Here is a 16,670-nt window from a genome sequence, read left to right on the forward strand (position 1 = left end):
CTGGGGACATGGAGGTGCTGGGGACATGATTCTGGGGACATGGAGGTACTGGGGACATGGTTATGCTGGGGACACAGTAGTTCTGGCTTCACAGTGGTTCTGGGGACATGGTGACTCTGAAGGCATGTGACTCTGGGAGCATGGTGATGCTGGGGACATGGTGGTGCTAGAGATATGATGGTGCTGGGGATGTGCTAGTGCTGGGTTCATGGAGGTATTGGGGACATGGAGGTGCTGGGATATGGTAATGCTGGAGGACATGGTCATTTTGGGGACATGGTAATGCCAAGTTCATGGAGGTATTTGGGGACATGGAGGTGCTGGGGACCTGGAAGTGCTGGGGACATGGTAATGCTGGGTTCATGGAAGTATTGGGAACATGGAGGTGCTGGGTATATGGTAATGCTGAAGGACATGGTCATTTTGGGGACATGGCAGTGCTGGGGGACATGGTGACACTGAAGACATGGTGGTGCTGGGTACACAGTAATGGTGAGCATGGCAGTGCTGGTGACATTGTGAGGGTGAAAACATGGCAGTGCTGGGGATGTAATTGTGGTGCTGGGCACCCGGCACATTGTGATGCTTGGGACATTGTAATGCTAAAGACATGGTGACACTTAGGACATGTGATGCTGGGACATTGTAATGCTGGGAACACAGTGATGCTGAAGACCTCATGGTGCTGAGGGACATGATCACACTAGGGCCAGGGTGAAGCTGGGGACATGGTGTTCCTGGGATACAGTGATTCCAGGGGAAATGAAGATACATAATACAGTTATGCTGGGGACATGGTGCTGAGAGACACAGTGACACTGGGGACAAGGCAGGCTTCATTTCTTTAGCTCCCTCAGCGTGCGCCAGATGGATGCTCACAGTGCCAGGTACAAATGAAAGATGCTAGAAGAAGGGCTGTCCCACAGCAGCGTCTGGGGGAAGTGCTCCAGCCTGGCAGGGAGGTTAGCTGAGGGCTGGGAACAGCAGCTTCCAAGGATTAAAGTTAGGTGGGAGGAGGTGGCCCAGCTAATTTTAAAGCTTGTGTCAGAGATGAGGGCAGATTATCAGGTCTTTTTCTGCACCACGATTTTGAAAAAGAGAGAGGAGATTTTTCCCTTAGGACAAATAGGGCTACATGGAGAAGAGGGTGAGAAGGGGAGATGGGGGCCCCAGTTACCCTGGAAATGGCACAATAGCCACGGCAGGGAAGACCACTGCTGCCCATGGCCTTGCACACCAACAGGGGTCCTGGGCTGACCCACCTGTAAGCTGGGACGACTCCTTGCCCCTGGTAAGTGCTCAGGGCCAGCTTGCAACAGTCCTGGCTCTAGGAAGCATCAGCTTTCCTCATCTGTGTGCGTTTCTCAGGCCCGACTCTGTGCAGAATGCGGGGCCGGAGCCCTGGGGAGCAGAGGTTCTGCCTCCCGGGCCCTGGTGGAGGTGGCCAGAAAGGGCACAGGCCCAGAGGAGGAGCTGTAATGAAGAGGGGGGGTTCCCTGGGCTCGTGGGGGCTGAGTAAAAATCTGCGAAGAAGGAAAGCGAGGTAGGGGCCACCTTGTAGGAAACCCTTGCAGCCAGGCAGCCTGGTGGGAATGGGGAATTCTCATGTGGGCAAGAAGCGGGAGGTGAGGCGCCCAGAGCAGGTGTGGCCTCCTGGGCTGGGAAGAGCACAGAAGGCCTGTGCAGCCCCATGTGAGGCTGTGGGCTCCCCTCTGGCAGGAAGTGGGAGCAGGAACGGACTATGGGAGAATGGCCTTGACTTCCCACAGCAGCTCTGAGCCCCCTCTCCCATGCTGGCGGCAGTGGCCGAGATATTCACCTATAGGATTTATCGTGCACCTTGCACAGACTTCGGGGAAATGTAAGATGCAGTATCATGGTTACATGAAAGCAAACCTCAATATATAATGCAGAAGACACACAGCGTCAAACAGTGTCTCCCCATTTGGGTTAAGGACACAGAGCTCCAAGTCTCCCTGTCTGCACTCCTGTCCCTGCGTGGCTTGGGACCCGTGCCTTCCACTCTAGCCCTTTCACAGAACATCTGGAGAGGGGGAGTCCAAAGAGGCAAGAACCCCCAGGGGCCGCACAGGGAGACCTCACGAGTGGGGTGTGCTGCCCAAGCCTCCTGAGTCTCTGTCCGGCCTTCGTACCTCTGTTTCATGGTCTTCTCTTCACTTACTCACTTCCTTAGAGACAAACTGCTAAAATGCTATTCAGAAAAGTTCAAGGTTGGTAGAAGTGGGCAAGAGAAACAACAGGAAGGAAAGAAGTAAAGATTTATTGCCGGGCATGGTGGCTCGCACCTGTAATTCCAGCACTTTGGGAGGCCGAGGTGGGTGGATCACCTGAGGTCAGGAGTTCGAGACCAGCCTGGCAAACATGGCAAAACCCTGTCTCTACAAAAAAATACAAAACTTAGCTGGGTGTGGTGGCATATATCTGTGATCCCAGCTACTCAGGAGGCTGAGGCGCAAAAATCGCTTGAACCCGGGAGGTGGAGGTTGTAGTAAGCTAAGAGTGCACCACTGCACTCCAGCCTGGGTGACAGAGCGAGACTCTGTCTCAAAAAAATATAGGTAGATAGATAGATAGATAGATACTTGCTCAGTGTCAGGTACTTTCATGTCTAGACTCATCTGATGATCATAACCACTATGCAGAGCAGAGTGGCTACAGCTGCATTTTACAGATGGGGGCCACCAAAATCCAGATCACATCCTTAACCTTCTGGGCCACACAGGAATAGGTGGTGGGGCTGGAATTTTTTTTTTTTTTTTTTGAGACGGGGTCTTGCCATATTGCCCAGCCTAGAATGCAGTGGCATGATCATGGCTCACTGCAGCCTTAACTTGCCAGGCTCCAACCATCCTCCCACCTCAGCCTCCTGAGTAGCTGGGACCACAGGTGTACACCACCCTGGCTATTTTTTGTATTTTTAGTAGAGATGGGGTTTTGCCATGTTGCCCAAGCTGGTCTTGAACTCCTGAACTCAAGCAGTCCACGAGGCTGGGATTTGAACACAGATCTGTACCATGCCCAACTTCTGTCTTTCCTTCTATTCCATCCAAATAGATTCACCTGCCTTTCCATAGTGGAGTGGAACACATTTGGGGTGCGCTGGAAGCACCTCTACAAAGAAGGGGAGAGACAGAAAATGCCAGTCTCCCAACCTGCTCTCTGACCCCTCTTTCTCTGACCTGTTACAGCTACCAGAGCCCCCACATCATGAACATCACGCCAAGGGATACCCAGGCCCCAAGCCACCGTGAGTGCCTCCTGCCCTCTGTGGCTCGCACCCCCTCGGTCACCAAGGTCACTCCAGCCAAGAAGATTACCTTCCTCAAGCGAGGGGATCCACAGTTTGCTGGGGTCCGCCTAGCCGTTCACCAGCGCGCCTTTAAGACCTTTAGCGCCCTCATGGACGAGCTCTCTCAGCGCATGCCTCTCTCCTTTGGGGTGCGCTCTGTCACCACACCCCGGGGCCTGCACAGCCTCAGTGCCCTGGAGCAGCTGGAAGATGGTGGCTGCTATCTATGCTCTGATAAGAAGCCCCCCAAGACCCCCAGTGGGCCAGGCTGGCCACAGGGGAGAAGCCCCACTGCTCCACATTTGCGGGATATCAAAGGCCGGCGTGAAACCCCAGGAACATCCTCCTCCCGGAAGAGTCTTAAAACTCCCCGGAAGATACTGTTGGTTAAGAACACAGACCCTCGCCTCCAGCAGACAGTGGTCCTCAGTCACAGGAATATGAGAAGCCTGGCTGCCTTTCTCAGCAAAGCCTCAGATCTGTTGTGCTTTCCTGTGAAGCAGGTGTACACAACCAGCGGGAAAAAGGTAGGCCGTCGGGGTCTGATGGTTCCTTGAAAAAGTTCTTTAGACCCCCAAGTCAAAATATTCACGTGGAAGAGGGAGATTATTCCTTAAAAACGGCACTTGATTGCCCTCCTACTAACTAAACATGAATAGCATGGAGATGTTCAGTCAAGTCAATTAATCAACAAGCAGTTGTGATTCATGTTTTTAGTTGCATTGAGAGAGGATATGGTAAGTGCCAGGCATTGTGCCTTGTGTACTCTTGTTGTTGTCTTATCTAATAACCTATTAATGCAGGAGTTCAGTGCAGGAAACAGAAACCACTCAAGGTACCTTAATTAGAAAGTGATTTAATACAGGGCATTGGAGGGCTTCCAAATCTTTGGGAAGCCAGAGGTTGAATTGGAAGCTGGGTCTGCAGGAATGGCTCCCAGCACATGCAGGAAGCTACTACCTCTGCTGGAAGCCGCTATGATTATTGAGTTCAGGGACGTCCATGGATGTAATTTTTGCCTTTCCAGGTTCTGCAGAACATGAATTTCCATGAAAGGTGGGCAGAATTGATGATGGAGGTTGACTGATCTAATTCAGTCTCCTCAAGATTCAGTCCTGTTGCTACTTAACATCTGTATGCACCATTCCACCTTCATAAACGTCACTGGATGTGGTGGCTCACACCAGTAATCCCAGCACTTTGGGAGGATGAGGCGGGCAGATCACCTGAGGTCAGGAGTTCGAGACCAGCCTGGCCAACATGGTGAAACCCCATCTCTACTAAAAATACAAAAATTAGCCAGGCATGGTGGCACATGCCTGTAATCCCTGCTACTTGGGAGGCTGACACAGGAGAATTGCTGGAACCTGAGAGGCAGAGGCTGCAGTGAGCCAAGATCCCACACTGCACTCCAGCCTGGGTGACAGAGCCAGACTTTGTTTCAAAAAAAAAAAAAATCATAATGTCATTACAAAACCTTCATCATAAACATCAGCTACAGTAACTTGCACTCATGTAGTAATAGAGCTCTCCTCCTACAATCAGAAACCCTTTCACCTGCTTCCCCCAGTCACATTGTCACTGACCCTTCGTCTTCTATTCTGTGACAACCTCACCTTGATATCCCCTTATCTCAAGGTCTACTTATGTAGTCCAGCACCATCAAAGTAGTATAGGAAATAAAGAGCAAAGAAAAGGGAAACTGATGAATATGTATACCTAGCAGAGCTGTGAAGAAAATTATCTACCACAAGGCCGTTGTTGGTGTTTAAAGCTTCTTTCCACTCACTCCCTGTTCCTCTGTCTCCCACCAGCACCTCAGCTGATTATGGTTATGTACCTGGCAGAGTGACTGAACCATTTTCCCGAGAAGTCTGAGCCCTTGGGGTTCCTCACTAGATGGGGCTGCTGTGGTCTTGTGTTCGTGTTTACCCCTGGACATGACAGCCAATAGGCTGCCTGGGAAACAGGTGACTTCTTCCCTGTCCCATTATGTAATAGCTCTATTTCTCCCTTGGACAATCAGAACCAACCACCCCATCCAACACAGGATCTCCTTGTTGCCTGTTGGTTTATTGTCATGAGAAGCCTTGTATGTCCAAGGCAACTATTTCAGTTTTCAGCTCCACGGGGCCACTGTTGTGTTGTTGTTGTTATTGTTGTTCATCCTCCTCCTCCTCCTTCTCCCCCGCCCCCTCCTCCTAGTCCTTCTTTTTAGAGACAGACTCTCACTCTTATTGCCCAGGCTGGAGTGCAGTGGTGCAATCTCGGCTCACTGCAACCTTGGCCTCACAAATTCAAGTGATTCTCTTGCATCAGGCTCCCAAGTAGCTGGAATTACAGGAGCCCACCACTATACTTGGCTAATTTTCATATTTTTAGTAGAGATGAAGTTTCACCATGTTGGCCACGCTGGTCTCAAACTCCCGACCTCAGGTGATCCACACACCTCGGCCTCCCAAAGTGCTGAGATTACAGGTGTGAGCCACCATGTCCAGCCCACTCTTGTGTCTTCTAAGAAGCATCATTCTCCCTTGGGTCCTGAGCCTGCCAAACCTATGCCATAACCCATGCAGATCACTTCTATCCGGAGAACTAATTTTATAGCAAAAGAAGTGAGAGAGTGGACCAACACCCATGGGATTCACTGTATAGCTTGCAGAGACCAAAACTGTTGGGATGGAAAGCAGAATGTGTGCAGTGAGGTCACAGGTGTCTTATTGCCAGAGAAACAGCACTAAGTATCAGTTGGTAGTTCAGAGCACATATCACATCCTGTAAGACAACATTCCAACATCATAAAGTGACGTCTTCTAGCTGCTGCCCAAACTGGGTCTTCCATAGAATATTCTATTGTTTCATAAGTTAGAGCTGCTTTGGGTGATGGGGTACATGGCCACACAGTGAGTTCCATGGGTGTTAGCCCATCTCACATCTTTGCTATAAAATCAGTCATTTGGATGGAACTTTGCATGGATCTTCCTGGGTTTTGGCAAGGATGAGCAAGGCATTCGGTGAGTCCATGGAGGGCAGAGAAGGATGATGGGCCAGGTTCAAAATCTACCTGTGAAGCAGGTGTCTGTTACAGTGGGCACAGATTGCTGAACACCACCATATCAGAGCGGTTTGATGTCATTAGGTTTCCACCAGGGGTCTGGCTGCGTCCCTCAAGGTCTGATATGAATCACTGGGTCTCTGCTCTTAGCAGATCAGGCCATGAGCAGAGGGGGCAGCGAGGTTTGCTTGAATGAGGTGGAGCGTCTGCTGCTAGTTGAAGCCTCTTTGCCACTTTGTTCAGGAGCTGCCTGAGCATACCTGGGGTGGCTGGAGGAAGCAGATGGTTGACTTTGCAGAGCTGGTCAGTGTATCCACAGGATTTTCATCTTTTGGTAAACATGCACGGGGGTCACCAATGTTCTCACCCTCTGGGCCAGTTCTGAGTGATCCATTCAGATTCGTCTCTGGACTTCCTGTCACCCATCCTCCAGTCCCCTTCCTTCAAGTCCCTTGATTGTCAGATTTAACTGCTAACCACTGCCCACTGCCCATAAATTACTCTAGAACCTCTTGCCATTGCTTCTTCCAAGTAGTCACCAAATCACTCTGTCCCCTGGGTTTTCCTTCCCCACTGCCCTTCATGGCCCAAGCGAGTCTATCAACACAGCAGCCACCCCTTGGTCATGTCAGCATACTCTCGGCAACTGTCTGAAAGCCAGAATAGAATCTTTTCTTCTTCAGTTAGCTGGGACGGGGAATTTCCTAGGAAGTCATAGGTGTGTGCTGAGGAGGGATGGAAACACGGCAGGAGCAGGTGAGCTGGGGTGTGGGCCCCCTGCTCGAGCAACTTACTGATGCCTCAGTCAAGCTTCTTGACCCTGATCTAGTCTGTGTCACCTCCACCTGGTGATCAGGGTCCACTCCGCACAGCACCCCTGCTTTATGGCTTGATGGCACACCTAACACCGGGTTCAGTTGTCTTTCAGCCACCAGCAGAAGCAGTTCTGCATTTGAGTTTTGGCAACAAGAGAAAAGAGACTCTTTGACAGCAGTTGCAGAAGCCCCCAGGTCCTCTGGCCATCCTCGAGTTAGGGCTTAGACCTTGAACTTGCCATTTTTCAAAAGTTGGAAGTGGCCAGCCCACTCCATAGCCCTTGCAGTTCTCACTCTCATTCGAAGAGGCTATCCCCACAGCCAGTGGAGGGTCCAAGTCCTGCTCTCAGGAAGCACTGCTTTCTACTATCAGAGGGGATCATCTAAGAACTATGTTGTCACTTGTGTGCCACATACTACGAATGCCCCATTGTCACCAGTTTATCACCACCTTCACATCATCCAGATGAGAACATGAATCCCAGATTCCTATCTTTGAAGGTCCATTGCCTGTGGCCGCCTCCGATGTGATACTCTGTGTCAGCCATGCTTCAGTACGGGAAACAGAATCCTCTCCCAGCATCTTAAGCAGGAAGGAATTACACTCAGAGTGTTTGATGCTTAGAGATTCACTGAAAGGCTGGAGGAGCACAGGCTGGGTCCTGGAAAAGACTCCCAGAATGCTTCAGACCAACCTGTCAGTGGTGTCTACGAAATGAGGAAAGGGGGTTTTGGGGATTGCCTCTGGAGTGACTGAGCTCTGAATTACCCCACCATTGCTGGGATCCCAGATGGGAAGATGACGGGTACTAGAACAACGAGGGCATCTTTTGCCGTCTCAGCGGCACACGTCTCTCTGCATCTTTGACTTCATTTTGCTTGTGGCAAGAGTCAGGAACAAAAGGAAGATGACCTCTGCTTCGCCGCCATGTTCCACGCCCTGCACAAGTGCATCTAATTAGTGAGACTTATTTTGCATTTAGACACCAAGCTGCAAGGGAGTTCAGGAAATGGGCTGGCAGCTTTCTAAACTCTGCAGTCCTGGGCCAAGTGTGGTGGTTCACACCTGTAATCCCAGCACTTTGGGAGGCCAAGGCAGGTGGATCACTTGAGGTCAGAAGTTCGAGACCAGCCTGGCCAACATGGGGAAACTCCAACTCTACAAAAAATTCAAAATTAGCCTGGCATGGTTGTGCATGCCTGTAGTCCCAGCTACTCGGAGGCTGAGGCAGAAGAATCGCTTGGAACTGGGAGGTGGAGGTTGCACCACTGCACTCCAGCCTGAGCGACTGAGCAAGACTCAGTCTCAAAAACAAACAAACAAACAAAACCAAAACAAACAAAGAAATCTCTGCAGTACTGGAAAGCACACCAGAAACAGTGGGATAGAAGTAGCTGGTCTAGGGCTTAGCATTCACCACACAAACTCACCAGGTACCTGATATATTACTATTATTCTTTATTATTATTAATATTTGAGACAGCCTCTGACTCTGTTGCCCGGGCTGAAGTGTAGTAGCACAATCTCAGCTCATTGCGGCCTCGACCTCCTGGGCTCAAGTGATCCTTCCACCTCAGCCTCCCAAGCAGCTGGAATTGCAGTCACATGCCACTACGCCTGGCTAATTTTATTGGTATTTTTTAGTAGAAACAGGGTTTCACCATATTGCCCAGGCTGATCTCAAACTCCTGGGCTCAAGGGATCTACCTGCCTCAGCCTCTCAAAGTTCTGAGATTACAGATGTGAGCCACTGCATTTGGCTGGTAGCTGATATTATTATCCCCTTGGGACAGATAAGAAAAGTCAAGCACAGAGATTAAATAATTTGCTCCTAGTTGCCTGGGTGGCAAATGATAGAGCTAACATGTTTGGAAAAGGAAAAAGAACATGCCTTGTGCTTTAAAGATGGAAATACATCCGCAAGCATTGCTAATTGCAATGTAATGCAAGGATGCTTTTGAGTTGGCGTGCATTACCATGGACTAGCGTGTGCCGTATAAACAGACAAATGAGACAAGATCCCTACCTTGAGTTAGCTACAATTTAGTGGGTGCGGTGATGGAGAGAGCTGGCACAATATGAGTGAACCGGAGGAAAGACGTTAGGGTATTTTCACCTAGACTTATTGCAGAGCTGTTAGAGTTTCTGTAAACATAATGACCTCCTTTCTCCCCAGGAAGAATCAAAACATGATTATCAACGTTCGCGTTCCCTCCCGGATAGTTGTTCTTGAAAATGCTCCTTTTCCTGTGGATTTTAGGCTTCTGCCTCTCCCTAGGAGTGGGAGCATCATTTAGTCTTTAATATTTTCTTCTTTCCTGGAGAGTCTGATTCCCTAGAAGCATGGCTGCATCTATGAATTCATAGACTTGGGTCATGTTTGTATTTTTTTGATGGACTAGAAATCTAAATCAAAGAAAAAATGGACCTAGTCATTTACACTTGGTCTTAGCCAAAAGGCAAAGAAGCCATGGACCTAGTCATTTAAAACCAACTTCTAATTTGCTAGGCTGAAAGACCTAGTGGACAACACATTTCTATGACATATTTTTGGGAAAGATAATGTAATGTTTCCTCTTTCATTTTTTTTGTTAATGAGCGTACCCTTCTAATTTTAGAAAATGAAAAAGAACATGCTCTATGCTTTAAAGATGGAGATACGTTCCCCAGCATTGCTAATTACAATGTAATCCCATCAACAGTGCAAACCCTGAGATCTGCAGGGGCCTCTGGGTCCAGGGACCTGTCTACTGCAAAGGAGTACTGCAGTGACATGGCCTGCCCTGAGCCCAGCAGTGGGTAGAGGACATCCTGATGGGTCTGGGGAGGGTCAGGACCTTAGATACCATTGCAGGAGTCTGGAAGAGAAGGGGTCCCTGCAGGGAGAGTGGTGCCTAGCCCCTCTTCCCACCACTTGGGCAGAGGAAGAGGCAACAGACTCAGATTGTACTAGAAAACACAGGTCAGGCAGCACAGAGGCTCCTCCGTTTGGGAAAAGGGTGAGAGAGTGAATCGGGCCTCCCTGTGGGAGCTGGAGCAGGTGCTGCTCTGGCTGCTTCAGGGAATACATGTTCTAGAGGCTGGACATGTGGGCAGAGACGCAGCCTGCAGACGTCTTTCGCAGCAGCGGCATCCAGAGTGACCTTCGATCACAGGCCTCACATCTGGTGGAGGGAGGGGTATAGTTAGAGCGGGAGATCATGGTGGTGGGACCTCAGCCCCCAGCTAGTGATGGAGGTGCTAGGGGGAGTGGAAAAGACTCCTCCTTGGACCAGGAAACTGGGGTGAGATGGGCAGAAATCAGGACAGGGCTGGCGAGACTGGCCTTCCTCCCCCAGGCCTTGGACAGAGGGTGTCTGCAGCCCAGGCCTCCTGACCCCTCGCCCTCCCTCAGGTGGACTCACTGCAGGCCCTGCTGCACAGCCCCTCTGTGCTGGTATGCGCCGGGTATGAGGCCTTCAGACCTCCAGCCATGGAAAATGCCAGGAGAAGTGAGGCTGGAACTTTATCTGGGCTGACTTCAAGAAACAAAAACGGTGAGTTGGTGTTTGAATTTCTCCCATCTGATTTGCCCTGGATGGTGGTTCAGTAGGGCTGAGTGGATACCTTCCAGATAATTTGGGAAACTTCCCTTTGGCCCCAAATCTTAGGTATCCCAGTCATTTTGGGATCTCTCTTGCCTCTTCCTTCTTCTCATCACTGTCAGCCTCACTTGGGTTGAACATTTGACTGAGATAGGAGAAGGCAGTGCTTGGCGTATAAAAGGAACAGAGGCTGGGTACAGTGGCTCATGTCTGTAATTTCAGCACTTTGGGAGGCCAAAGTGAGAGGACTGCTTGAGTCCACCAACCTGGGCAACATAATAAGACTCTGTCGCTACAAAAAAATACAAAAAATTTGGCCAGGCATAATGGCACATGCCTATAGTTCCAGCTACTTGAGAGTCTGAGGTGGGAGGATCACTTGAGCCTGTGCGGTTGAGGCTGCAGTGAGCCGTGATTGTACCACTTCAGTCCAGCCTGGATGGCAGAGAAGGGAGCCTGTCTCTAAATAAATAAATAAATAGAACAGGGATTAAGACATCTTGAACTTGAAATTTCTAGAATCTAAAATAAATTTTATTAAGAACCACAGGCGCAGAGGCTCACACCTGTAATCCCAGCAGTTTGGGAGGCCAGGGCAGGAAGATCACTTGAGCCCAGGAGTTCAAGACAGGCCTAGACAACAGAGCAAGACCCTGCCTTTACCGAAAAAATAAATAAGTAAATGAACAAATTAGCCAGGCATGGTGGCACATGCCTGTGGTCCCAGCTACTTAGGAGGCAGAGGTGGGAGGATCATTTGAGCCCAGGAGTTTGAGACTTCAGTAAGTCATGGTCACGCCACTGCTCTCCAGCCCAGGCAACAGAGACCCTGTCTCAAAAAGGAACAACTGCAGTGGGCATGACATCATGGCAGCAATGGGCTGTGTGTGTTGTGACATCCTTTCATGGTCACAACAGTCTCAGGCAACAGTGGTGGCCTGCACGGGGGCAAAAGAACTAAAACTAACCAAGGCCATGGGTCATCCAGCCAGCCAGCCAGCCAATGAGCCAGTCTGTACTATGTTATTCTTTAAAACCACACACACTTAGTTTTTAAAAGCACAATTAACAAATGCAGTTTGATAATGGAAAAATGTGATGAGTAAACAAAGTACTTACTAAACAAAGTACTTACTATCCTTTGTGAAAAGCTCAGCAAATACCAACAAGGACAGGCTCAGTGATCCCTGTAGGACAGGTAGTGGAGGCACAAGGACAATTTACTCTGGGCCCCTCCCTGGAGGAGTCCTCAGCCTCATTTGGCCCCTGTGGGGGGGCAGGACTGGGCAAAACCATCTTCTGCCCAGATGTGCACCTGGGGTCTATTCTTTTGCTAACTGTAGACTCAGCCTCTGCTAGCACTACCCTCTTGCCGCGTGTTGGCTCTGAAGATGAAATTCGAAAGCACTTAAGGGCTTCATTCATTCATCCTTTTTTTTTTTTTCTTTTTTTGAAACAGAGTCTTGCTCTATCACCTAGGCTGGAGTGCAGTAACGTGATCTTGGCTTACTGCAACCTCCGCCTCCTGGGTTCCAGCAATTTTCGTACCTCAGCCTCCCAAGTAGCTGGAATTACAGGCACCTGCCACAACCCCCAGCTATTTTTTTGCATTTTTAATAGAGACGGGGTTTCCCCACGTTGGTCAGGCTGGTCTCGAACTCCTGACCTCAGGTGATCCACCTGCCTTGGCCTCCCAAAGTGCCGGGATTACAGGTGTGAGCCACCATGCCTGGTGCATCCTTCCTTAGAGCCACTCCTTTGCATCCCCAGCGGCCCTTTCTTCTCTCTTTCATGGCTGGGGTGCAGGCTTGACTAGCAGGACCTGATACCGTGCAGCCGGGTCTTTCCCTGCAATCAATTATCAACCCAGGAGCTTGATGAGGGTTAGGGTGATAAATCACCACTAATAATCGCAGGGCATATAACAGTTAACAATCAGGGTCATATGCAGCAGTTTATCGATTTCACCTTCTGAGCTGGCGGTGGGCATGAGGAGGGCTAGGAGCAAGCTCTGGGCACTGCCGCTCTGCCTGCCAAGTGTGCATCTCTCGAGAGCCTACTGTGTGCCAGCAACGATGGAGGAAGTTTTATATGTATGGCCATGCATTAATATGAACCGACTCCATCAATATTATTATGCTTATTTTACGGTTGAGAAAACAGGCTCTGCCAAAAACTACGCAGCTAGGAAGTGGCAGAGTTGAGACTGAATTCAGGCTCAAGTTCTCCTTGCTAGACGATGCCAGTTCACAGACTGGTAGCTCTGTGGATTGTCATTCTAGAACAGCTCTGCCCTTAACATGCTCTTTTTTTTTTTTTAATGGTCTCACTCTGTCATCCAGGTTGGAGTGCAGTGGCACACAGCTCACTGCAGCCTCGAACTCTGGGACTCAGGGGATTCTCCCGCCTCAGCCTTCCAAGTAGCTAGGAAGCTGGGACTGTAGGGCATACTACCATGCTTAGCTAATTATTTTTTAACTTTTTTTTTTTGTAGAGTTGGCGTCTCATTATGTTGCCCAGGCTGGTCTTGAAACCCTGAGCTCAGGCAGTCCTCCCGCCTCGGTTGGGTGCTTGGATTACCAGCATGAGCCACTGCGCCTGGCCCTTACCGTGCATTTTGGAGGCAGTGGTGGTATCCAGGTGGTGGCAGGCTCATGACTATATCATCTTTTCCTCTTTTCTTTTCCTCTTTGCTGCATGCCAGGGAGCTGGGGGCCAAAGACCAAGCCGAGCGTGATCCATTCACGGTCCCAGTCAGGCAGCAGGCCACAGCTGCCAGAGAGGCCTGGTCCCAGTGACCTGCTGGCGGGCCCTGCTCCTGACAGGCACCCTCAAGACACGCCGGCGCAGCCGGGCCCGCTGGTGGCCGGCGATGACATGAAGAAGAAGGTCCGCATGAACGAGGACGGCAGCCTGTCCGTGGAGATGAAAGTCCGCTTCCACCTGGTTGGCGAGGACACACTTCTGTGGTCCCGGAGGATGGGCCGGGCCACCGCCCTCAGCACAGCCGGCGGGGAGGACCCCGTTCTGGGGGAGGTGGACCCTCTCTGCTATGTGTGGGAGGGCTACCCCTGGGGCTTCTCACAGCCTGGGGTGTGGGGACCCCGGCCCTGCAGGGTGGGATGCGGGGAAGCCTTTGGCCGAGGTGGGCATCCAGGGCCCAAGTATGAAATCTGGACGAATCCCCTGCATGCCTCCCAGGGAGAGAGAGTGGCAGCTCGGAAAAGGTGGGGACTGGCCCAGCACGTCCGCTGCAGTGGCCTGTGGGACTGCAGGGCTCCCGGGAGGGAGAGATGCAGCCAGGACAGCGCCAGCCCCGCCTCCAGCACCGGCCACCCCGAGGGCTCAGAGCCAGACTCTTCCTGCTGCCCCAGGATCCCAGAAGACAGGATGGACAGTGGCAGCTCCTCTGCCCGGAGAGGGGCCGAGTGGGAAGCTGGCGGGAGGCTGGGTGAGGAGCCCAGCATGTGCACAGACGGAGCATGGCTGGGCAGCCCAGAGCAAGGCAGCCGCCTAACATCCAGGGCCCAGAGTGAGGAGGGGACTTCTTCGGACTCATCAGCCAGCAGCAGGGAAGGATCCAGCGAATGGGGCGGGCGGACCCGGGGCTGCCTGGGCAAGGTAAGGGCTGAGACCTCCCAGCAGGAGGCCACTGAGGGAGGCGTCCTGGGTTCTCCAGCCCTGAGTCTTTCATCTTTAAGGAGTGAGGACCTGCAGGCGGAGATGCCAGGACATGGCACCGAGCACCAGCAGGCCAGCGGTGCATCTGTGATGAGGGAGCCTCTGGCTTCGGGCCTTTCCAGCTCCTGGGACTCGGAAGGAGCCTCTTCCACCCCTCCCACCTGCACTTCAGCCCAGCAGAGGCGGAGAAGGCACAAGAGCCGGGCCAGTGTGGTGTCCTCACCCAGCAGCCCTGGCCTTGGCCGAGTGGCCCCAAGAGACTCTCCCAGGCAGTGTCGCTACTGCAGGGGTACCCACAGCCCGCTGGACTCCCCTGCAACCAAGCAAGTGCCGAGGCCTCCTCAGCAGCGAAGGGCCTGCCGGGATGGCTCAGTGCCACGATCTTCTGGAAGCTCATCGAGCTCCAGGACACAAGCCTCCAGGGACCTGAGACCTCCCTCCTCGGGCTCTTTTCCTTCCCAGGACCTTCTGGGAACCAGCAGTGCCACTGTCACCCCTGGAGGCCACCCGGACTGTGCCTCTGGGATCTCCCCCAACAACGTTCCCTCTGCTGGGTGGGCAGGGGAGGCAGGGTCCAGGACATGCTCACCGGCCCCCATGCAGCCTCACACATCCAACTCCTGCCCAAAATCTGGGGCGGCCAGCCTGGGGGATCAGGCCAGGGACACCCCGCAGCCTTCCTTGCCATTGGTTCTGCAGGTTGAACGGCCTGAGCAAGGGGCATTAGGCCCCCACCAAGGCCGCTCCTGCTCACAGACCGGGACACTGTTGGCCCAGGAGGCCCAGTGGGGACCCTACCTGGAGGCCCGCTGGCTGTGTGGCAGGTACTGTCCCACCCCACCCAGGGGGCGGCCCTGCCCTGAGAGGCGCCCTTCCAGCTGTGCCAGCACCAGCAGCAGCCACCGGAGTGCTGCCTGTGGGCCAGGTGGGAGCCAGCAGGAGGAGGAGACACACCAGGCAGAGCTCACAGCGTCCTCTGGCCCCAGTTCAGGGGCATCTAGGAGCAGCGGCGCCAGCCAGGGTGTGAGGTGTGGGGTGCTGTCCCAGGAGAAGACCGATAGTCGGGGAGACCCCCAGGGGCAGGAGGAGGCTAGCGGCATGTCCCCTGGCACGCTGCCCCGCTCGACTCCAGAGGCGGTGGTCCGAGAATGGCTGGACAACATTCCGGAAGAGCCCGTACTCATGACATATGAGATGGTGGACGAGACCACAGGTGCAGCGGGGGATGGCCTGAGAGGCCCTGAGGTGGACCCTGGGGATGACCAGGCTCTGGGAGGCCTGGTGGAGCCAGCTGACGCCAGACAACAGCCCCTGGAAGGGGATGCTGGACAGGACCTAGAGCCAGAGGGAGTCCTCCCGGTGAGTGGTGATGTTGGTCCCCCATCAGGAGAGGGTATCCCCCAAGGGGCATCTCCAGAGGGAGTTTCTGAAGCCCCTGCAGAGGCCGGAGTGGACAGAGGGGCCCCGGTCAGCTGTGGGGTGGGCCTGCGGGCACTTCCTGGCCGGGTGTCTGCCTCCACGCAGATCATGAGGGCACTGATGGGCTCCAAGCACAACCGGCCCAGCAGTGTGCCCGAAGTGTCTCGGCCTGTGGCCAGGAGGCTCAGCCACTCAGCCGGGGCCCTCATTACCTGTCTGGCCAGTCTCCAGTTCTTTGATGAGGACCCTGGGTCTCCTGCCAGCAAAGTGAGGTTCAAAGACTCCCCTCGGTACCAGGAGTTGCTCCGCATCTCGAAGGACCTGTGGCCGGGATGTGACCTTGGGCAGGACCAGCTGGACTCGGGCCTCTGGGAGCTCACATGGAGCCAGGCTCTGCCAGACCTTGGGTCCCATGCTGTGACAGAGAACTTCACGCCCACGTCCTCCTCTGGCGTGGACATCAGTAGCGGCTCTGGAGGCTCAGGGGAGAGCAGCATACCCTGTGCCATGGATGGCACTCTGGTCCCTGAGGGGACAGAGCTGTCCCTGAAAACCTCAAACCAGAGGTCTGATTCCAGAACCTCTGAGAACCCAGGGGATCTGGAAAAGCAACAGCACTGTTGTTCCCCAGCCTGCGCTTGTGCCACCAAGGAGGAGGAAGCAGAAAGAGACAGGGAGGAGCAGATGGCTGAAAACACAATGCAAGAAGAGGAGGCACAGTTAGAGGAAACTAAAGAAGGAACAGAAGGAGAACTGCAAGGAGAAGAGGCGCAGTTAGAGGAAATGAAAGAAGAAACAGGAGAAC

At 52.6% G+C, this 16,670-nt stretch overlaps 1 protein-coding gene across 14 annotated transcripts in view; it reads left to right on the forward strand.

Annotated features, from left to right (window-relative positions):
- Nucleotides 1-16,670, forward strand: part of RP1L1 (RP1 like 1) — a 51,563-nt gene that overhangs the window by 31,583 nt on the left and 3,310 nt on the right. For all 14 annotated transcript variants that reach the window (XM_032268365.1, XM_032268364.1, XM_032268367.1 and 11 more), the window contains exons 2-4: nt 3,210-3,837; nt 10,576-10,717; nt 13,470-16,664. In XM_032268365.1, the coding sequence (XP_032124256.1) occupies nt 3,229-3,837; nt 10,576-10,717; nt 13,470-16,664 (3,946 nt within the window). In that variant the 5' untranslated portion in view covers nt 3,210-3,228. The remainder of the gene's footprint in view (nt 1-3,209; nt 3,838-10,575; nt 10,718-13,469; nt 16,665-16,670) is intronic.

The sequence above is a fragment of the Sapajus apella genome, unplaced genomic scaffold, assembly GCF_009761245.1.
Source record: "Sapajus apella isolate SASKATOON/1434 unplaced genomic scaffold, GSC_monkey_1.0 scaffold180, whole genome shotgun sequence".
In the NCBI taxonomy this organism is placed as follows: Eukaryota; Metazoa; Chordata; class Mammalia; order Primates; family Cebidae; genus Sapajus; species Sapajus apella.